At 37.6% G+C, this 22,820-nt stretch overlaps 3 protein-coding genes across 12 annotated transcripts; 1 reads left to right on the top strand and 2 right to left on the bottom strand.

The window, feature by feature from the left end:
- Positions 1-346: 346 nt before the first annotated feature.
- LOC137720855 (GPCR-type G protein 1) lies at positions 347-5,879 on the bottom strand. Of its 4 annotated transcripts, none has more exons than XR_015960219.1 (12): positions 5,430-5,879; positions 5,195-5,295; positions 4,723-5,081; positions 4,410-4,494; positions 4,056-4,144; positions 3,448-3,540; positions 3,237-3,263; positions 3,032-3,118; positions 2,596-2,667; positions 1,967-2,097; positions 1,065-1,358; positions 347-668 (listed from the first exon to the last, which is right to left on the bottom strand). XR_015960219.1 is itself a non-coding variant. In XM_068459965.2 (12 exons), exons 1-11 carry the CDS (start codon positions 5,642-5,644, stop codon positions 1,073-1,075), a joined length of 1,413 nt encoding a protein of 470 aa, XP_068316066.1. In that variant the 5' UTR covers positions 5,645-5,879; the 3' UTR covers positions 347-668; positions 1,065-1,072. The 4 variants fall into 4 exon arrangements, 2 of the variants coding, with proteins under 2 accessions (XP_068316066.1, XP_068316067.1); XR_015960220.1 differs by having other exon boundaries at positions 4,410-4,488; XM_068459965.2 differs by having other exon boundaries at positions 1,065-1,226.
- Positions 5,880-10,104: 4,225 nt separating this feature from the next.
- On the top strand, positions 10,105-13,006 carry LOC137720801 (uncharacterized). Of its 7 annotated transcripts, none has more exons than XM_088690097.1 (4): positions 10,105-10,270; positions 11,300-11,520; positions 11,603-11,710; positions 12,186-13,006. In XM_088690097.1, the coding sequence occupies exons 1-4, from the start codon at positions 10,245-10,247 to the stop codon at positions 12,875-12,877; spliced, it is 1,047 nt and encodes a 348-aa protein (XP_088546223.1). In that variant the 5' UTR covers positions 10,105-10,244; the 3' UTR covers positions 12,878-13,006. The 7 variants fall into 7 exon arrangements, with proteins under 7 accessions (XP_088546223.1, XP_068316010.1, XP_088546231.1 ...); XM_068459909.2 differs by having other exon boundaries at positions 11,300-11,526; XM_088690105.1 differs by having other exon boundaries at positions 10,107-10,270; positions 11,238-11,526.
- A 306-nt stretch (positions 13,007-13,312) lies between these two features.
- Positions 13,313-18,417, bottom strand: LOC137720800 (uncharacterized). The gene is made up of 2 exons (XM_068459908.2): positions 16,336-18,417; positions 13,313-14,370 (listed from the first exon to the last, which is right to left on the bottom strand). Exons 1-2 carry the CDS (start codon positions 16,797-16,799, stop codon positions 13,734-13,736), a joined length of 1,101 nt encoding a protein of 366 aa, XP_068316009.2. The 5' UTR covers positions 16,800-18,417; the 3' UTR covers positions 13,313-13,733.
- Positions 18,418-22,820: the final 4,403 nt, after the last annotated feature.

Below are 22,820 nucleotides of genomic sequence, written 5' to 3'. Positions count from 1 at the left end.
TTTGCGGGCACACCTAGGAATAATTTAAGGGAGTTTTAACGAAAACCCCATGATACTATTCACTTTAACGAAAAACCACATTTTTACACTAAAAAATTAATCATGTACTATTCATTTTACCTTTTATTTTGTCCTTATCATTAAAACTCAAAATTTTCAAGCCCTTTTGATAAGTTTTCCTGTAATTTAATTTGCATTTAGTCCATCCCCGTCACAATTCACTTCTATTAATGAGATATTTAGTACTAGTACCCTTCTTGCTTTGAAGAATTGTAAAGCAAAAAAAAAAATATATATATATATATATATATGGGACTAAACCCAAAGTGTAGGAAGAATTCGAGCGTTGATGGGAAAAAGTAGAGAATCTGTACGTGGCAATGATGGCATTATGGCAAAAGCATAAGACAAACAAACTAATAAGGATGGAGGAGCAACTTTTGTGGTTGTCAGATTCAGCAGCACCTCCTTCATCCTTTCCTTTCCCCTTCCCATTCTCAGCATACAATACCAGGCAGCCCTTCGGCCCGTTCTGTTTAAAACCATCCCCGCCATCAACATGACAACCGACTGTTGTTGGATGTAATCCATTCGGATTTGTCATCCTTTGGTCGATCATGTAAGAAGAGTTAGCTCCAACATACCATTTAGCACCTGCAAGGCAATGGCTGCAATTTTTTCCATATAAGTAGAGAATACAAGAAAGCCTATCATATCATCCGAAAACTTCAATAAATTCAATATAAAATTATACTTGTCCATATTTGAAATTCAAAATCCAAAACATCTTGCATATGTGTCATGCTACAACAAAAGATACCTAGGCTACAAATTACTTCATAGAATAATTAGACTGAGTGGATATCAGATAACGAAATAAATTATATTTAAAATGAATTTGAAGTAACTATTATGCAATCAGTCATTTAAAATCCCTAGTTCTCTTCTTTTCTTATTAAAATCCTGGCATATAAGCTCGCAAAAGTCTAAACAAACAATTTAACCTTTACATTTGATCCAATTCTTATTCTTTTTGGAATTCAAAAGGTAAATTTGTTACATACTTGCCGTATTAATCAATCGGGTGTTTGTCAGCTTGCCGAGAAGTATAATGTGCAGAAAGCAAAAGCAAAGAAAGGAAAGCACTGGCCACAAAGATTGCATCAAACCATCGGTGATAGAAGTCAAACTGAATATCTCCACCCAATACATCTGTTATGATCATCCTGCCAAGAGATAATGGCTCACTCTTTAAAACTCATTCATCAGCTCAGAAGCTACCTAAATGACGGACTGAATGCAATCAAGCTTATATGACAAAAGACCAAAAAACTTCTGAGGGCCATCATTTGGAAAATCTGCACTTTGAGACAGGACATGATTAAAGCCAGAGTCTGCAGTTTACAAGCTTCAACGTTTTCATTTTAAATACAAATACGGTAATACACTTTTACAATGACTAGGATTGTAAACCTTTTTTCAAGTAAATATGATTGTTATTAACCTTTTAAACAATTTCATTTAGTCATGAAGTAATAATATCTTTTATATAGCATGGTATTATAATACCATCTTCGCACCAATACTACTGTCATTATATGGGTTCATCTTACAAGCCAAAGTATTTTGGCCGGTTTCTGTACTAAACCCCTTTGATACTTCGATATGTAGTATAGATAGAAGAATTGTACATAAATTTCAAGTAATTGTACATAAATTTCAAGTAATAGAAGAAAATGTTTTTGTTTCACTAAGAACATAGTCAACTTCTAATTTCAAGTAATTGTACATAAATTTCATTTCAAAGTAAGAATTTTAGGTGCACTGTCTACACAAAGAGTAAAATAAACTTGCACTTAAGCTCAATACAACTGACCGAAATTCATAAACATAACCATGCCATTGAACATCAAGGGAAGACAGAAGAACAAAACCAAAAGTTGACAAACATAAAATATCAGCATACCTGTACTCAGTCGCCAAGCTTTTCCTTATCAATAGAATAGAGGACACAAAGTACATTCCCATAATTTCAGAGAGAAACAATACAACGTTGCTAGAAGATCCACTTCCAACTCTGGAAACTGCAAAAAAGAACTGTGCACAGCAGAGCAAGAAAGTTAAACCATAAAGGTGATGTTTTATGTTTCCATCAGTTGCTCTTCAACAACCACAGACCACTAGGCCTATTCCCAGAAAATGATTAAAATGGGAATAAGGCCTATTCCCTGAAAGTGATTAAAATGGGACTAATGCCTGGGTCAGCTTAATTCATTTATTTTCTTGATATAATTGCGGCACTAGCATGTACAACCTAAGACCAATGTGGGACATCTGGTTCTTATCTCCAGATCCAGAAAAACTGTCTTTCAAGTTTCAACTTTCAGCTTCTGAGTTCCTTAATACAGTGGCCTACCCCTTTTGTATGCAACTCGGTCAAGAAAAAAAAAAGCCAAGCATTCAGAACTCATTTCTTTTCCCTCTAGAAAACTGCAGACTGCATTTTGAAAGTCAGTCTCAAGAAATCCAATCAGCGGATTGTGGTTCTCCAACTTAAATAAGAATAAATAGTAAGGCAGGCACAAGAAGGATTACCTTCATTAAATTTGTCAAGAATCCACGAACTGATATAACAATCAACATTCCAATGAACAAGAGTGAAATATACTGCCGACAAATGAGAACAAATGAAGTGTCAACCATGTGTTCAATAAATCAACCACTAATAAGATTATATCATAAGATTCAACTGCATATTTGCAATCCATAGTAGTAAAAATGTCACACGAAAAATAGCCCATATGAAATAAGGCCAAAATCAGGATTACAATTGTTTGAAACTGTGATTTGCATATGGCCTGTACCACTAAAATGGGAGTCCACATTATCACAAAAGTAATATATTATGTAACTGCAAGTTTGTCCATTGAGAGGGAAAAACACCAATATATATTATTTAACTGCAAGCATGCAGGTTTAGATAGAAACCAAAAGGTCTGCCAATGAAGGTGTAAATGTTAAGCTAGCTAACCTGTGATAGCAAGGCTGCATTGATACCAATGTCAAAGAACTGCAGGAATATGCTAATTGCCATCGTCACAGGATCCACAGAGCCAGCCTGTCAGAGAACGAATTACTATTTACCGAAAACAAAAATGGAAACTAATAGGGTAGGTATCAGAAACAGACATGTAAGCAAGTGATTATAGGTAATACAAGAGACATGAAAGAATTACCTCTTTGAAAACAACACTTTGCAAAGACTGCACAGAGAAATTAAAAGTAGTCAGGCACTACTCCAAAAATCAATAGTAACTTCAAGAAACACTTGGACAAGTTTGAAACTTTCCATCTTTGTTAACATGAAGAAAATAAAATTAATGTTGGCAAACTATGTAATTTTCAATTCAAACAACCTCATTGAGTGAAAAAAAAGGCATCTCATACCTTAATCATTTTATATACACAGTAGACTGAGCATGCATAACCGAGTAGGTTCTGCATATGACCCTTCCAGGTTCGAGAATAAGCAGCAGCCTCCTGTCAAGTAAGACTCATATAAATCTTCTTTTCACCACTTTCAATTTTCAATCAGCGATGCTTCACCACATTTTGGCCATTAAATATGGGTAAACATTATTATGCCCTAACTTTAGTTAACCGGGTCGTTTTTATCATCTATGACACTCTTGAATGGCACATGGAATTGAGTTTTAAATAGCCTACACAAATTTCCAATTCAGAAATCTTCACTTGTAAGTTGTAACACCTTCAATTAAGAGACAACTGTTTTTAAAAAACTATCGCGGTGAATTCTTAATGGTTTTGAAAAGAAATTTCCCTTCATCCAAGCTAGCACCTAATTTCCAGTCTTGCGCCCAGGTTGAATAAAACCACAATGGCTGAGGTGCATTTTAGCAAAAGTTTTTGAAAATTGTAGTACCTAAAATAACAGATGCATGGTTCAGTACAAACAATCACATAGGTCAGCAGTCCCATAGGGAATCATTTAAAATCTATATCGTATAACTGAAATTACAGAACTGGAAGTAAACCTTTGCTTGACGAAGCTCATATATGTCCAGGAATAGCTGCTTTGAAAGCTCTTCGAATGCTAGCACTTCTGCTTCCATGTTTCTGATATCTGATTAACCAAAAAGAAAAGGGGACGGGAGAGGGTGGGGGGAGGGGAGATAAGTGAAATAAGACAACTATGACGTCCTTACAGAGTAATTGCACTATGTTGATGGTCTGGAAAGCTTAATACGACGACATATCTAGTAGGTCTCAATGCATGCAAATAACACGGCTAGAGAAGTATTAGAGAACTTTAAAAATTAAGCAATCAATTCTTTCAAAAGAAAATATGCAAGATCTTATCATAAGGAAAAACATAAAGCAATACCAACCTTGCTCCTTTTGATCGTCTTGCACAGATCGCACAACAGTGCCAACAATTCTTTTAAAGAAAGATCTAGCTTTTAATTTCTGCAACTATAAATTTAATTAGGCACAAGTCGGGATTAGGTTTATAAACACTGCTAATAACTAAACCCTTAAAGATACGCTAATACAAAATGCAGTTTCTAAGTAACACCAATTAGAACAACAGAATAAGATTATGATAGAGTTAGCACATTGAAATATGACAAAAGTATAGAAATCAAGATGCAAGAGTTTTAACACTTTGGAAACGGAAAAGTATAGGATAGTGAAGAGAACCTCTTCTGGTCCTTGAATGCGTTCCATCTCCATTTGAGAAAGAATGATTTTCTTCTTCTTAGCAATACAAGTCTCGATGGAATGCATGAGCTGTGTTTCCAAGGACTTGATCTCAGTTTCCTCAATTTCTCGGATAAAGAGAGATAAGTAACTATAGGGCAAATTGACAGCTCCAAAACCGGACAAGACAGCCATGACAGTAACGCCAATGACGCCAATGCGACTGACCAACTGAGGCATGGTGAAGAAGCCTTTATCGGGGGAAGGCATAGGGAAGTGAATGCCCATGCGCCAAAAAGCATAAAGGAAGGAGAGCAAGAACAAGAAGGATCCAAGAGCAGCGCGTTCCTTCCGAAACCCTGAGATGAATAGATGAAACGATTGGAGTTTAAATTTTCGTAAACTAGTAAGTATGGTAGTACAAGGTGTTTGTTAGAGGCTACGGGGCCCTGGAGGCAGTGGGTAGGCGTACCATTGTTGCAGAGCATCAAGAAACAATGATAATAAGGCAACATGAAAACCAGTAACAGTATGAGACAAAACAAATCGAGCTTCCAGTTGAGCCATCGGGCCCTGCAACCAAATCATACAATTTTATGTATTTATTTTATAGAAATCAAACGCAAATGCAAATTATTAAATTATGCAATCAATCATGAAATTATAGTTTCCTTGTAAACAGAAAAGGAAAATGAAAAAAAAAAAACCTTTGGGAGAGAAGGGGGATGATCTCGAAGAGGACGAGCTGCAGAAGATTGCAGGAGAAGGCGAAGACGACGCTGAAAATGATCTGAACTAAGACCCTCTTCTCTTCGTACTCTTTGTAGAGCCTTCGGTTCAAGAACCACAGCCCCGCCCATCCCAGCAGCCCAAGCGATCCCAACGCCACCACTCCCTCGTAGATTGCCCAACCCCAACCCATCTATTCTGTCTCTTCTGGGAATGAATTCGATCCTCGATCCCCCTCCTCACTATTGAGTATTGACTATCCTGATCGAATTCGTAAGGGCATCCGCCTAACTTTTCATACAAATTTCAATTCAATCTCGAGACGTTAACTCACTGGCAAAGTGGGAACTAGGAACGATTTCTTCTGTTTCATTTTTTTTTTTCTGAGGGAATCTTTTTTCGGTTTTGTCGGTAAAAGAGAGAATGAAGTTTTTGTCGCGGGGAAAATTACGTTCCGTTAACGTTTTTTTTCTTTTCTTTTTTTTTTTTTTTTTTTTTTTTTATGTGCGCATGTTAGTGAAAAATATGTGAAGCATATTGTTTTGTGGAAGTAATTTTTTCAAAAATACTAGATACGATATACTTGATACAACATACTTGATACAACATACTTGAGACAATAAAAATAAGGGTATTTAGAGTTTTTAAGAAAAAAATAAAATTATATATGACACCACCGTTGTCACTATTATTAGCACCACTTGGCCGCCACCACCGCCTCTGTCGTCTCATCATCGCCACCCCACCCACACCACCTCTGCCATCGTCTTACCATTACCACTAACACTTACACTCATGGGCGAATCTACAGAGGAGCGATCGTCCCTCATCTCGCTGGAAAAGAAGCCCAGTAGTGGGTAGTCGCCCCACTAGTCAGTCGGAAAACTTGCAAACGCGCCCTGGTTCCTTTACTGTTGTACAACATCCATTGTGCGAAGGACTTCGTTTTTTTTTAAATCCCAAGTACTATCGGCGTATAGCCAAGAAATAAGATGAAATATGGGCATTTCCAATGTGAGCCGGAGCTGCGTTGCAGAAGCGGCAGTTCAAATGATTCGTGAGGAAGAAGAAGGAGGCCATCTATTTAAGTTGAAATGCACAGTTTAATTTTTGTTGTGGCTACCTGTCACATCCCGGCCTGGGGCATATCACTTCCCGGGCCCGCTCCACCACCGTAGCACAATATTATCCGCTAAAGAACTGACCTAATCAAAGATGTTTATGATGCTAGACATAATCTTACTATTTTCTATGGAAAGATCAAAATACTAAGTCACGAAACCAAATCCCAACATCTCTTGTTTATCGTTTTTCACATATCTGCTTTGTTTTTATAGGTGCATAGCAACAGCATGCATTGCTTCTGCCTGCATCAAGGATTATGTTCTGTAATGTTTTGCCTCGTATTGACTACAAAAAATTTGAGTTGGATGTGCATCATGATCCTTAACCTTGCCTTTTCACAGAGCACGATTTTGCAGGGCAATCACAGAACTACAGATTACAGGCCTCATTCGGATGCCAAGCAAAAAACGTCGTGACTGTGCAGAGAGTGGCCTTTGGTCTGTGACAAGCCGTACAAGTTCAGTTGGCTCTTAGTTTTCCCCTTTTACTTGCATCGCCTCGGAAGATTATCGTGAAACTACAGATATTGTCCTTGTCTGCTTAAGAAATTATGCATGCGCACGCGGGCACATTATGTATATACAGTACAGATGATCCTCCTTTCGACTAACAGTAACAGGATGGGCTTCGGATACAAGATCAAGAAGTAGAAAGGACATTAGTGATTGTATGTACCAAATATTATTATTATAAACTTTATTCTTTGGTAAAATATTATTGTAAACTTTTAGTTACCAACTAATTACATAATAGTCCTTAAACTAGTTATAAATAAATAAGGTGCGTACTCTATAGTGAGTTTAACATCAAGCGAAACTCTTACATATTTGACCCCTGAAAGAAAATACATAAAGAATTTCAGATCTAAAATGTTGAGATAATACCACATTTGTTGGTTCACATATTCGGCTTCAAAAGCTCAAAATGGATCTCATTCATGCTTGAAGCTTTTGCTCTCAACATGGGTCTCATTCTTGCTAAACGTGCTAGCTAGTAGAGACTTACTGTGGAGGGTGATTCATAAATTCTTATTGATTGTCTTTTCATCGCTGCTTGATGCCTTGGCAAATTAAAACTATTTGCATAGACATTTTAGATTTAGCTAGTGATTTCTCTTCTATTTTCTTTCTTTAGCTATTGCTAGACTTTATTTCTTTGTATTCTAGATAGGCTCTCATACTTGACTCTTCTTGTTTGACTTGCCCTATACGCTTTACTTTTACTTCATTTCAAAAAATATTCTGAACTACATTTGCTTTTCAAGTTTGAGCAACCTCAATAAGTGATTGAAGAGAAGAAGTTAAATACTCAAATTTTATTTTAGAATACTCAATTTTAAAATAAATACTCACCGACTCTTTAACCCCTAAGATCATCTCTAACCTTTGAGTTAAAATCTAAAATTTTTAACCCAAAAATAGTTTTTCTTTTCCAATGGTTACAGGTTAAAATTTTAATTCGAGATTATTAAATAATGAATTTAAGCTAAATGTTTGTTTAGTAACTGTTAAAAAAAATAGAATTTATGTAGATTATAATAATTAGTTTCTATGAACATTTTTACCTTAAAATATTTAGACTTCGATAAAAAGTTGAAAATTCACTAAACCGACCCATGAAAGATGTATTTATAGAGTTTTTGGGTAATTTTGATTTAAATAAAATTTTAAATTGTTTTAGCTGTTGGATTTAACTTTGGGCCGTTAGATCTTTTTTTTTTTTTACCGTTAAATTTGATCATATTCGATCTTAGCCGTTGGGTTTAATATATTTAAAAATTAGATAGGTTTGAATCTGGACTATAGGATCAACCAAAAGTCCAATAATTAAAAGTGTCGGATCGAAAAAGGGCCGTTAAGCTCGTTTTGGATGACCGACATTCTTGTGAGGGGCATGCCCCAATTCCAGCCAACCATCGCGGGTCTCGTGTTTTGGGTGCATCGCCTTTCTGCAGTCTCCACTTTTATGGACGTGTGCACGTGCATAAGGTTGGCAAGCCTTTTAACCCTAGCCGGTATTTAGTGTTTTGCCCAAATTTTAGGTTTTAACCCAAACTTATTCTACATCCAACCATTGGAGAATGATTGAGTTAGTTTAAAACCTAGATTTTAAGTGTCAACCCAAGAGTTAGGGTAAATTTCTCTATAGCCTCTCCGGACCCAGAAAGAGTGATAACCATTAGTTGCCACCAATTGTCCCAGTTAAAAAAAGATATATTTAATTTTTTACTAATGTCCCTCTATACGTATACATATTAAAAATAAATAAAAAACAAAACACGAAGTGGAAAAAGTCAAAAAGTAAAGTGGGAAGGAGAACGAAGAGAAAGGAGCCCAAGTATGCGAAGATTCATGATGAAGGACCAAGATTGTCTGCCCTCCCATTTTTCATTCCCTTCCATCCCCTCTTATTTTTCTATCCATTGATTTCATGTTGAGTTAATTTAATGCTCTAGATTTTGCCACCTCACACATTTTCACTCTCCTTTCTTCCTCTTCGCTTCTGCTGCTGCATTCATAGACCAAGAAACATTTTTAGCTGCACAACAACAACATCCTCCACCAAGAATGCCATTGAATTATAATTGAGGGCTTATCTTCGTTTTGTGCATGAATGCACCATACATATGGTCCACAACATAATGGAGCATTCCCATATTCACAGTCACCAATTTTCAGAGAAACCCATAAATTCAAACACCAAATTTTTACAAAAGATGGTTTTTTTGATCAATTAAAAAAAAAAAAAAAAAAAAACCAGATGGGATTATATGCAAATTTACAGAAACAGAGAAGAACCCAAAATCCAGAGTGTTGCTAAAAATAAGAATTTATGAATTTAATCATGTGAAAGTTATGATTTGGGGATGAACAGATTAGAGAGAACTATATAAAATTGAAATAAGCACTCGGGAACCATGACGATTGTGAATCGAGAGGCGTAGGCGGTGAAGAAATCAATGGGAGACTGAGAAGAAGAAATCCATGAGACAGAAGGAGATGAGAGGAGAAGGGGTGGTGAGAAAGTCGAGGAGATCCATAATGGGAAGGCGAAAGGGGAGAGGGAGAAGAGAGAGAGAGAACAAATCAAACCAAAACAAAACAAAAACTGTGGGTTGAGAGGAAAAATGTTTTTTGGTCTGTGTGAATACAGCATCATAAGCGAAGAGGAAGAAAGGAGAGTGAAAATGTGTGAGGTGGTAAAATCTGGAGCATTAAATTAACTCAACATGAAATCAATGGTTAGAATAATATGAGGGGATGGAAGGAAGGGAATGAAAAATGAGAGGGCAGACAATCTTGGTCCCATGATGAAAAGGTGATGTGGCATAAAAAACGATGCACTAAAAAAAAAATGTAAGAAGTTATGTCCGGGTATTTTTTATTGGAAAAATTTGAAATAGATCTAATTTTATAAATTACTTTTTAAAATAGATACAATTTTTAGTTACTTTGAATCTATATAAAAAAAACCTCTTTTTTATTTTAGAAGTAAATAAGCAAAAAGGCCGCCATTTCAAAACCCTCCTCACCCACAAGTCTGTAGTGTAATATAACCTGTATTTTGTTTTGTTTATACAAAGGGAAAGCAAAAAAGGGAAAACAAAAATGGCGGACTGACTGAGTCAGTTGCTTAAATTCTCAGAAACCCTAATGGCTACACTGTAAATGGACGAACCCAATGACCGAACGAGGTATGCCTTTATTTTCTTTTGCTTCGAATGATAGATTAGATAATAGCAGTCTCTTTCTCTCGTCTGTCGTCTCTGTGTGTGTGTAAATTCGAAATTTTAATCGATATTTTTGGTTAATGTTGGTGGATTTCATTTCAATTTTGAATTGGAGTTGTAGGTTTTCGTCCCTGGATAGTTTTCGGGAATTATTTTAATTTGACGTCTTAAACGAATGAGGTTTTGTATTATATTATCAGACCCAGACTGCAAAATTTCTTGTGCATTCTTATTCAAAGGAAAAACTTTCTATTCTCTTCCGAGCTGACATTTGGGCGGGCAACTTGTAATTGCACTGTTGCTTGATTTGGTAGATTGTAATCGTATGAATGTAATATATAATCTTCAGTTTTCATTATATAACTGACAATCGAGGAAGACGCTCTATGTATTTCTGGCAAAATTCAAATTAGCTACATATGACATCGCTACTTTCTGATTTTTCTAAGACATTCCTCCCAATCCCACATTCCTACCTGCCATGTGACCATTTGCATTCCTTTGTTTCCAATTTTTAAACTGAGTAACCATATTGTGGAGGAAAAAATGGAAAATTCTTGAGGCCATCTTTTGCCTAGAAACCATTTAAGGCTTAAACCGTAGTTTTAATGCCCAAATTCCTAAACTTAAAACATCAATTAAGCTTTAGACAATTGCGCTTTGACTTTTGTTAAATTGGCAATCCTTGGGCATTGGACAATCACGTCCTCCAGAATATTCACAAGATGTACCTTGGGAGGAACTTACGGGCAGTGAAATTAACCACGTGTTTGTTGATTTCTACATCCAGTCATTTTAGTAATTCTAAATCTTTCATGTGAAAATCTGTGAGGTTACTGTCTTCTCTGTTTCATTTGTCTTGCTTAGTATTCATGCATCAGTGATTGCAATTTTCATGTCAAGATTGATTAACTTCTCTTTCCTGATCCAGTTTTACCTAAGACGATGTCTTTCATGTGGATAGCATGGAAATTTGGTATATTCTTGACATAGGTCATTCTTGGATGATTCAGAATTTTTTCCTCCGACACCACTAGCTTTTAAAATGAAACCAAAAACAACTGCTGTTCCTAGAGTTCAGAGATCCAAACCTTTTCAGGGCGATGGACCTAATTGGGTTCTTATTGCTGGTGGTGCCTTGTTAAGTACGTTGTCAATTCGTCTTGGTTACAAGCTAAAGCAAGCGCTTGACACAAAGCCCCAAGAGAATGCTAGTAATGGTTCGAATGTTACTTTAATGTGTATAGCTTTTTCATTACAGTGACTCCTACCTTTTAACATTGTTGTCAATTTCAGGAAGTGGAAAATCCTCTGACCGAAGGAAGTCTGCAGGTTGCTGTGTGCACTCAAACATTTATTCCTTTAAACAACAAAATGATGGTGGTTGCTTTAATTGCATGTCAGGTATGGAGTACTAAATTCTTGACTTGGAATTTCTGAGGGTCTAAACAAGTAATTTCCATTCAGGATTCAAAATTAGTTTTGGCCAGTTGTTGATTACCTTCATTTGCATAGTTCTCCTTTGGGTGTGAAAGGTTATATGATATATCGTGAGATACAACCATATTGAAAAAGAAGACAATGAGAAACTCAGTGTTCAGTTTTTAATGTTGCACCTTAATCAAACTTGGCTTTGTTGAGAATAACAGCAGTTAAACTCTTTCCGAAGAGTGAGGCTGAAGAACTGTATGGAAAGATTTGTTGTCAAACAGCAATCTGTAATTGGATTGATGCTAGTTGAGTTATTTGAATTGCGTTATGTTTGATGCAATTTATTTGCAGCTCTCCCTTATTGTTTTGTGTGCAATAGCTTGATATATTATTTGACAATCCATTATAATAATCTGGTTGTTTCATATATGTAATGGGTTTCAAATAGGAACTGAGGGCATGATGGAGATGAAGTGCCTGCCCAATGACCAGATGCTGGCTGAATCTGATGGAGCCCTGCCTTTAGTCATGGTTCCAGCCCCTGAATTTAACAAGGAGAATGGCATTGTCTGGGCATCTTCTCCTGATCGCCTTGAGTTACCTCCAAAGCCATTCCTCCACTATTCAAACTGCTCAGATTCTCCATGTGTTTCAGAATCTGGGTCCGACATCTTCAGTAAGCGGGAAGTAATACAAAAACTGAGGCAACAACTGAAGAGAAGAGATGACATGATATTAGAGATGCAGGATCAGATTGTAGAGCTGCAGAGTTCACTGAATGCGCAGCTGGCACATTCAACCAATCTACAGTCACAACTTGATTCAGCAAACAGGGACTTTTTTGATTCTGAGAGAGAAATCCAAAGGCTTAGGAAGGCAATTGCTGATCACTGTGTGGGACATGCGAGCCCCAATGACAGATCATCCCATGTCACTATTTGGCAACCTGAAGAAAGAAATGGTCATGTGAATGGATTTCCTGACGGAGAAAGCAACTTCAATGCAACTGAAAGAGGAAGAGGGGACAAAGAGAGGGTTGAGATGCTCAATAGGGAAGTAGGAGAATTGAAGGAGGTAATGGAAGGAAAGGAATACTTGCTACAGAGCTCCAAGGAGCAAAAAGCAGAGCTTTCGTTGTAAATCAAAGAGTTGCAGCAGAGACTGAATTCTCAACTCCCCAATATTTTGTAGGAAATTTTTCGTTTTTGTGTATTCTTTTGCTTGTTTTGTGATACGAGGTTTCCTGCTCATAAGCATCATTTTCCTCCCTCTCCTTGCCATACCTAGTTTAGCTTAATTTTTTGATGACTGTCTTTGTGCATTTACGCGGGATGAATGAGATTTTGGTGTCTGGAGTGGCAAAAGTTTGGCTGGTGGTGGGAGGGTAAAGAGATGCCTTTCCCGTAAATGTTGTGGTCCTTTCCTACCTCCATTGGTTATTTCTATTTTTGTTGCAATTGCCGTGTCCAAACCTTGTTATGACCATAAACCTTGGTCCTGCAAACGAATGGTGAAGTTCAAACTTCAGACCTAGAGAAGAAAATTACGCAATTCCCAATATCAAAATACAATAAATGATCAAAATAAAGAAAGCTCAATTCTCTCAAAGGACATTCTGCGCAATCCCAGATTTCAAAATACAAGAAATGATCAAAATACAGAAAGTTCAATTCTCTCAAAGGAGAACCTTTTTAATCTAATGTCCATTATTTCCTCTTCTGTGACAGCGTGGAAGGTGCGATCCACTAATATAACTAGGTATAAAAGCTATCCATCTTCCATTGTAACTGCAGTATGTAGCTTCATTGGTCTTTTCCCCTATGAGTGATTCAAATTTTAAAACAAGCATTTCTCCAATTCTCATGCCGCATGAAACACACAACAATTCCATGACAACCGATGCCAATTCATTTGCCATGTAAACGGAACGGGCCTTCCTGTTTATTAACAGCTTCTCTGTCCGTGATCAAGCATGATTTGCCAAGACCTCTATTGGTTAACGAGTGTTCAAATCAAACTCCCCAACTTCACGCCAGCCGTCCTGCATGCCCGTGGATCCATTCTCAGTCTCTTCATCATTTAAAAAATCCTCACACGGCTCCTTCTCATCTCTTTGCACATTATTTCCCCATCCATTTATCATCTCTTCTTGGTTAACCCCATGTTCCTGCTCTCTCATGTCAAGCCCAATCGAAACGTCATTGCCTTGAGACCCAAGTGCACTTGGCCTTATTGGGGCCCGAGCTAACATTTCAGCATGTGCTTGTGACTCAACCCGAGCTTGCTCTGCCTGAGCAATTGCTGCCATTCGTAATTTAGCTTCCCGGCCAGCTTTCTCTCTTGAATCAAACTCTGCTTTCAATTCCAGACACGTCCTTTTTTCTTCTTGGCAAAGAGCCTGCTCAATCATAAGTCTCTCTTCGGACCGAAATTCCCCCAAAGCTCGCTTACGGGAAATTATGTTAAAGGCTAGTGCCTGTTTCTCAAATGTTGCTGTAAACTCTGCAACTTTAGCAGATATGTTGTGATCCCACTGCTGAGAGCGAGATGGAATTGTGCCTGTGGTGTCAGAGTCGAGGATTCTGTCATCCTCCTCTGCCTCATAATCTGCCACTACATGATAAGGCAGCAACCTGCCAATTTAAGAGGAGAATAGATATAAGAAAGCCACAGAAGTGCCACAAATTCTCAAAAGTTCAAGCATAAGCAATTTAAATAAACACCTGGAAATAAAGCTTACCACTTTCAACCATCATTTGGGAATGATTCAAGTTAGAAGTAGGTACCACCATCTTAAAGATAAAATGGTCTACAACTTTGTCATTATCCTTATTCATAAATATCAACCACGCCAACTGCTAATACGTGTCAAAAACATATAGGCCAGGTTCGGGGGACACACATCAACACATTTCATACTATTAGATCTGAGCACATTAAATGGTTTAGATCACTCCCAACTCCCCAGAGAAAAGGAGAAAAGAGGGGAAATATAACTATAGGGACAAAAGAGCATATAATCCAGCTGCACTCACATCCACAACCAACCTCTTTGACTCGAGACGACATTTCATCAACTGCGTGGAGCAGTATGCAGACTAACAAATGAAGAGTAATAAGAAAGTTAATGGTAAATGAACTTAGAGCCCAAGGCAACAAGTAATGATGACTAACTTTGCTTAATCCATCTATTCTATAGGGCGTAATAGCTGTAAAGGGTAATGTTTATATGAAACACAAGATTAAAGGTCTTTATATTCATCTCCTAATATATACTGTTCGGCTACCACAAGATTACACACCCCCCCCCCCCCCCCCCCCCCCCGCCTTTTTCTCTCTCCTCTCTCCCAGGGAATGAGTCCAGGGTATGACTCTGTTATGAATTATAGGTGCTACTTTAGGACATAATGACACAATGCTAAAAAGAATTTATTGTACAGTAGTTGTGAAATTAAAATGAGTGCGACATCAGTTTAGACACAATCCTAAATAATCCAAAAACCCATACAGAAATGTCCACAAGACTAGATAAACTTGTAATTATTTTGAAGTATCCATTAGCGCTGCTTAGGCATGTTGAATAACCTTCTACATGACTTCAATGGAAGTCATCTTGGTTCCTCATCCATTAGTGATAACATTCTTTTGAACAGAGAGATCATGGGTTAGACGAGGGGAGGGGAAAGTGAAATTTTTTTTTTTTAAAGAAAGAAACGATATTTTAAGACAATAAAGTTACACAAGTGGACAAGAAGTCCACAAGAGAAAAAAAAAAAAACTGAAAACAAAAATGAACCCCCTTCCCAAGTGGACAAGAACTCCACCCAAAAAAAAAAAAAAAAAAACCTCAAAACGTAAGAGAGAAAACAAAAATGAACCCCCCACAAAAAAAAAAAATGAAAACAGTTAAGAAAACTGAAGGAGCTAACTGACAGCAGCTTTCCAATCAAGCCAAATAACTAAAAAGGGCAAAGTTTTTAACATCTGTTGAAACTGAAGCCCATAATGAAGACCAGAAACGAATTTTCTCCCATATGTCCTCTCTGCTGATATCAATATCATAAGGTGCAGAAGATAATATATCTAAGCGAATCTTTTATGCAAAAATAGTAACTCTCTCGTGTCGATAAAAGGTGAAGCACATGAAGTCAATCAAAAAAATCAGAAACTGTAAAACTATGTCCTATTAATTGCAAAGCAGCATGGAATATGTAAAGCAAAGACAGAGAGGGTTTGCTTCAGGGACATGATACTGAAAAACCACACGTACAAAGGGAAAATCAAGTTCAAGGTACTGACACGGACATAAAATTGATAACAATGTGAGAATGTGTTGCTAGCAGATATCCTGGAATAGGTAAAGGGGTGATGTGTGAGAGCAAGGATTCTTCCATTACCCAACAAATTAGCAATTGCCTCAACAATATATGTAGTTGGTCTATCATGTTTGAATTAAGTCGTAATTTTCAATAAAAAAAAAACCATTTGCAAATTAGGGATAAAGATATCAGGACCTAAATTTGTGTAACAACTACCGAAACGTAAAGGAACCCAATGATTTCAACGAGATAGAAACCCTAATCAGTGAAAAAATTAACCTCTCGCAGGCGTCTTCGAGCGAAGAGAAGGGACGCTTGAAATCGGGATGGCAGACCCGCCAGGCGTCCTGGTACGCCATCTGTAGCTCCGCCTGGTTCCCGGGTCGGATCACCCTCTGCTGTTGCTGCTGTTGCTGCTGCTGCTGCTGCTGCTGGGGCTGTTGGGGCTGCTGCTGCTGCTGCTGCTGCTGGGGGTTGGCAACAGGATTTTGTTGGAGATTAGGAGCGGAATTAGGGTTAGGGTTAGGCTGGAGATTTATGGCTCGGAGTGGGCGCAAATGGGCGTCGATGTTGGAAGGGAAACGGGAAATGGCAGCGGCCTGTTGGGCTTGTTGCTGTTGCCTTTGCATTTGTTGTAAAAGCAATAACTGTTGCTGGTTATGTTGATGGTGCTGCTGCTGCTGTTGCTGTTGCTGCTGTTGTAGCAATAGATGCTGCTGCTGCAATGCCTTCTCCTCTTCCATGCCTAGCCTGGATCTCTTCACCTGCGACTGCGAGGACTGCTTTTTGGCTGATAATATGTCAGTCCACCTTCAGCAGCTCAAGAGATCGATGTTGAGTCCTCTTTCGACGATGCACTCGGCCTCTCAGCCTCGATTCCGCCCTTTCTACCCCACTTCCTTTTATACAGGCTAGGCAAATTTACACAAATGACACTGGACCCTTCAACCCTAAAAAGTTCAAATTTATATTCACCACTTATGAATCGTTCGCTAGATTATATTATCTTATCTCAATTTCATCCGTTGAAAGATGCATATTCTCACTTCGCTCTTTAAAATAATTTGATTTTCATGTACAACACATCAATTTACCTATCGCTAATTAGTAAATTAGTATCATACAATTTAAAAACAAAAAAAAATTTGAAAATTTCACCTACCAGTGCCTATGAACGTTTAATCAATTCAAAATTTTAATTCTTATAAAATTTAAAGTAATAATTAATTAACCAAATTGCAATAAATTACAAACAAACACAGTCAAATGTTTCATCACATAACAAGGAGCATTTTAAGATTATAAAATTTTGTAATCTAAGTCATAAAGCAAATTTAATGAATTTTTTTTTGTTTTTTTATCACAAAGTCAACTTTCATTAAAATAAAAACTAGTGCAAGGCCCAAAAAAAACTGGGTAAACAACTACAGGAAAAATAAAAACCCAAGCAAAATGAAACCAACAATCCAAGATACAATGGGAGGCTCACATAAACTTAGGCCCGAAGACAGCAAAAAATAGGCAATAAAAAATCCTAATCTCCAACAGCAAAGACCACATTGCCGCCGCCGTCACGTCTTCGGAGGAAGCCAAACTCCAAACCGAAAAAGTAAACACTAGATCCAATTCTCCTTCACGAGCCCCTGCAAATATATACAAACAAAGTATCATACGGGTAAAGGGTGAGGCTAATGTATGCTGTTTTGGGGGGGGGGGGGGGTGGGGAGTGAAGGAGGGGAGTGATATTGGTATCTCATTCCTGATTGGAGCCTGCCTATCCAAGTACATGGTGGGGTGAGGATGTAGTATCACAACTAAGGAGGAGGGAGAACAGAAAATTAAAAGACAGATTACAGTAAAAGTAGGCAAAAGATGCTAGATAAGGGGCAAGAAGTTCAAATCTAAGACAAGCTCAGAGAATAGTTGAGATCTAGCCCATGGAAAATTGAGATAAACTCAGAGAGAACCAAGAAAAAAACAAAAGAAAGAGACTGGAAAAAGGAGAGGAATAGATGAATGCAGGGAGGGGGATGGAGCAGAGGAAGTGAGATGGGAGGAATAGAAGAAAAAGGCAAAGGGAGGAAGGAGAGAAGAAGAGAAGGAGAGGATGAGAATGGAAGAAGGAGACTGGAAAAAGGAGAAAGTAGCGGGTTGCCGCCTACCCAAACAAGAGCAAAGGGCGGCGGCTGAAAATTGAAGCCGAAGAACACCTACAGCCTTGTACCTAACTAGGCTCTCCCTTTCTCTCCCTAGAGCAGCCGTAGAAGCATAAAGATCTTAATGTGGTGGGGATAAAGCTGGTAAAGCCGCGGTCGGGTGTGGAGATGGAGAAGCTGCTCTTGTTGCTGCCTTGGTGGGGATGAGGTTGGTAAAACGTTGAGATCTTTATGTATTTTTCATTTTTCTTATGTAATTAATTCATTTTTAGATATGTTGTTTTGATTTTCTTGAGTTTACAGTTTAATGACGGATATTGATTGAGCCCGACATCTTTTACGCTACTTGCTAGTTATGATGATAGCATTTTACCATACGATGATTTTTCGGAGACATGTTCACAACCAGGAAGATCGATCTCTCGCTCTTGTTTGAAAATTTCTTACAAACCAAGATTAGTTTGATGACGCTAGATGGTTGCTAATCTATGGTTTCAAATTTTTTTATTCGAATTAATCGTTTCTTTTTCATTCTCAATACTGAATATTTACAACACATCACCAAACTACATGGCTTGATTTCTGCGTTGTTTATTAATCAACTGCACTCAGAAACAAATTGCATAGATTCTACTGAATGACCTCTGACGGATAATAAAAGAGGATAAGTGATGCAGAAACAAGACTTCACAAGGTCAGTCAATCATCCTCCTTGAATTCCATACATAGAGAAGCCCAAAACCCTAATTGAAACTTTCGGGATCGGTTCGGAGATTTCGAGAATTTCGGTTTGAGCATTTTTCGGTCCAATTTCGGGATGGGATTAGGATGGTTCAGGATGTCGGGCATTTTTTCCACCCCTATATATGCTCCATGGGGGTGCTTCAATTTGGTGTTGATACAGGCAATAACCTCATTTTAGTTAGATTCAAAAACTACTTGCTCGTAGTTTTGCTGCACTTCAAAGTTGAGGACGTGTACGGCAGTTTTGGCCTCTACTTCAAGGTAGGGGTGGGTTCAAAAATTCGAAAACAAAAAAAAAATCAAATTGAAAAAGGAAAAACTGAACTGAACCAAACCGAATTTTATTAGTTCGGTTTCGGTTTTGAAGGTTTGAAAACTGAACCGAATCCCTTTACACTTTATGAATGTATGCCCATGATATTTCTTTTGTGAAACTTTGTCGACAAGTTTTAAACTAAGCCTAAGGCTTTTTCAATGAGCATATATGGTTCAATTAGGGAGGATATTCCATTGGTTATAGAATAAAGTTTTGGAAGGCTTTGGAACTTGCAAAAGCTTCTCTATCTGTTTGCTTTTATAATGGATACGGTGATCAATTTTTTTTTTTGCAATTGATGTTATTCATAGAATAATATTGGTTTATATGATCTTATATATGTCCAACTAACTTCTCACTTTCTCTATTTTCTTATTATTACTCTACCAATGCAAGCCTATTTTCTAAATTCCATATTAAAAAAAGATCAAGTTTTATATAATAAGAAAAATCGAAACCAAAAAAAAAAAAAAAAAAAAAACTGAAAGAAAATCGAACTGAACCCAACCAAAGTTTTAGTTTGGTTTCGATTTTGACAAAAAACCAAATTGAATGAAACCGAACCCATCCCTACTTCAAGGGCAGACCCAACAGTAAAGGATCTGGCCAAGCCCTTAATCGTAATCCTATTAGCATTTCTAACAATTACCCCAAAACCTTCTACCAAGGTGGTAGAAGACCAGGCCACGTCAAAATTAATCTTCATAGTGTCACTTGAAAGAGAGCACCTATCAGGTGAAGCGATCCATGATTGGGATTTCACCGCATCAATAATCTAAGCTATCGGGATATCAATCTCCTGTTGGAAATGTATTAGAAAATATGGGAAAAACAATATAATTCCAATGATAATAATCATAAAGAAATTCACAACATGAATTATATGTGAGATTAATATAAGTAACTAGAGATAAAGTTAGAAAAACTAACAAACTTGAGGATTGAGGCTTGTATGAATGCAATGTTCTAAAGATAGAATTTCACCCCTACTCTTGTGCTTGTAGTTCGATAGGCGACCATCTCCCAGGATTCAACAATCCATAATCCGAAGTCAAAGCACTTCAATCTTCGGATTTTGGCAAACTTTATATATTCCGTATTTTCAAGATACGACTCGGAACTTAACACACCAAGCATAAGAGAAACAAAGTGAGGAAACCCTATTTCTCAAGAGTAAAAATTAACTCTAATTTTCTATACCTACAATGCCATGGTTCATGAGGTTAAATAAAGCCGAAGATATTGATTGACGAAGGGATGCATGCATACATCTTTTAGATGGCACCATTTAATACGTCCATACTCATTACTCAATGTGACGCCACTTTGTATAAGATGGCACCCACTTCATGACAAATACAGTTTGATACAAACGGTTAAAAACATTTTTCATTCAAGTATTGAATTAAATATTATAAATATTAATATTATTCTACATATATAAAGGGAGAAGGTCAAATAAATGAAGCATTTCAAAATGCCAAGAAAGCCCCTTTGTTTTTTTCACAATTAAAATCCAGAAAAATCGAAAAATGAGGATAAACTGGTAAAAACAAAAAAACTGTGTTGAAAGAAAAAAAATAAAAATAAAAAGTAAATACGTGCTAAAAAAGACGTACGAGGAACCAATTGACAGTTTACTAGCAATTTCACCCCTAAAGATTTTGCGCCAGCATCCAGCCCATTTATCCACTCAGTGAACAGTGCTAGACCCCAATGAACAGTAATAGACCAAATAGAACTCCATCCCTAAAACTAAATAGCCTAGTCAATTTTATTAAATATTATTATTATTTATTATAAAATAATAATTTGATTTATTAAAATATTATCAATTTTATTAAACCCTATTTAATCCACCGTTCCCACTCCCCCTCAACCTCACCATGTCGCGCCGCTCACCAATCAATACTCAATCTTCGACCAAGAACTCAACACCCAGGGCTTCAACCTCCACTGCATGATCGCAGAGCTCAACCTGGATCACCTCAACAAGGTGTTCGTGGCCATCGGGTTTTCGAAGCGGGACCTGGAGAAGATCTGGACGACACTGGAGCACACGGACCTGTTGCTGTGGATGGAGTACAGGAAGATGAAGCGGCCAGCGGTGTTCGTGAGGTCGACGGGAGACGGCCTCCAACTCAAACTTCCTTCTACCACCACGCTGGCGTCAGATGAGCCGGTCCCAAGGTCTGTCACTTTTGTGCTGCCTGGAGACCAGCTTGGGCAGGGTGCCAGGCAATCCCGTGGGATAGAGAGACTTCCTTAGGTGCCGGGCCATTTTTTTGGTTGTGTGCCGGCCTATCCCACCCCCGGTGGAACTGCTCTTAGAGATTCCCACGATCTGGACTGAGTTTATTGGGAGGTTCAACAGTAACTACCCACACCCCATTAATATTTAGAGATGAATAATCGGAAGGAAATCCATTTTCGTTTTCAGCAAATTAGTGCGTGGTTTCCATTCATTCCAAACAAAAAAGGATTGAAAAAATCAGTCACAAATCTCCTTCTTTGTTGTTGTCGTTCTGGGTTTTGTGCTCTGCATGCAAGGGGCTTTTCAAAATCAAGTACACCACTTTCTGAATTATGTATTTTGTTTATTGCATTGATTTCAAATGGACTTTTGATTAAGACAAATTAGATCAGAAAAGTCTCCTGGCCGTTGCTCCTCCTCCATTCTCTCTTCCCGATCGCGATATTTAAGTAAGTTTTCCATTTTGTGCAAATCCCTAACCCCAACTTTCATTACTATTTAGATTTCGATTTCAACTTTTCATTCAACAAAATGCATGCTTTAAGGGTTTCTCAACCTTAATTTAATTATTCTTCATCCATTTTCACCAATTTATGTCACTAATTTGGTCCATCTCTCAAACAGAAAAGGATTGAAAAGGAATTTTGATTTAGACAAATTAAAGCATGTTTATCATCTTAAATAACAATAAGAGGCTCAGTAGGTTACCACATGTTCCTATAAGGCTTTCCCTCAACTGGGTTATCTTTCTTCCTTTCGTTTCAAGATTCGGTTGAAAGGGATAAAAAAACAATGCAGTTACTCAAGGTTCTATTCGGAATCATTGTTAATGCTGTGTTTCTTCGTTTTTACAGAGAACGAAACTACTCTCTTCCTTTTCTTCACACCCACGTTGATAGCATTGATCTTTAACAGTTAAAGTTGAGGTCTCATCTACCTTTAGTCCCTCATCAATAATTTTTTTGCCATCCCTTTTGTAAATTTATTTTTGTTTGCTCAGTGTGACGATTTCAAGGCATGCTTTAGTTTACAATCTTTTTCTCCTTTTTCAGTGTATGTATCAATTTTCAGCACCTTAGTGTGTGGTGAACATTCATTCACATATCCCCTTTTTTATGCATGCAGGGGGTCGTGGGGGGCTTCCAACATCAAGGTATGGCAATTTTTATTTCAATGGATTTTGTTTCCATTAGGTTTTCAAATTATTTGTATTCGGTGCGGGCGGTGGAGATAAATGTGATCTAGTGTTGTGTGGGCGAGACATTGTAGGGTCAGTAGTTTGAAAATTTTCCTT

Source organism: Pyrus communis, chromosome 1 (assembly GCF_041283825.1).
Source record: "Pyrus communis isolate YQ-2024b chromosome 1, ASM4128382v1, whole genome shotgun sequence".
Lineage (NCBI taxonomy): Eukaryota > Viridiplantae > Streptophyta > Magnoliopsida > Rosales > Rosaceae > Pyrus > Pyrus communis.
This window is presented reverse-complemented; position numbering and strand designations above follow the sequence as displayed.

Bases quoted from the DNA above. Each gene is read 5' to 3' on its own strand.
- LOC137720801 (XM_068459909.2), top strand. From the start codon at position 10,245: ATGGACGAACCCAATGACCGAACGAG. The intron at 10,271-11,299 runs GTATGCCTTTAT...TTCTTGACATAG, and splicing joins GAACCCAATGACCGAACGAG to GTCATTCTTGGATGATTCAG. The intron at 11,527-11,602 runs GTTCGAATGTTA...TGTCAATTTCAG, and splicing joins CCAAGAGAATGCTAGTAATG to GAAGTGGAAAATCCTCTGAC.
- LOC137720800 (XM_068459908.2), bottom strand. From the start codon at position 16,799: ATGGAAGAGGAGAAGGCATTGCAGCAGCAGCATCTATTGCTACAACAG. The intron at 14,371-16,335 runs GTTAATTTTTTC...TTAAATTGGCAG, and splicing joins CTCGAAGACGCCTGCGAGAG to GTTGCTGCCTTATCATGTAG.
- LOC137720855 (XM_068459965.2), bottom strand. From the start codon at position 5,644: ATGGGTTGGGGTTGGGCAATCTACGAGGGAGTGGTGGCGTTGGGATCG. The intron at 4,145-4,409 runs GTTGGTATTGCT...TTGGTTAATCAG, and splicing joins AGACGATCAAAAGGAGCAAG to ATATCAGAAACATGGAAGCA. The intron at 3,541-4,055 runs GTTTACTTCCAG...CTTACTTGACAG, and splicing joins ATGAGCTTCGTCAAGCAAAG to GAGGCTGCTGCTTATTCTCG.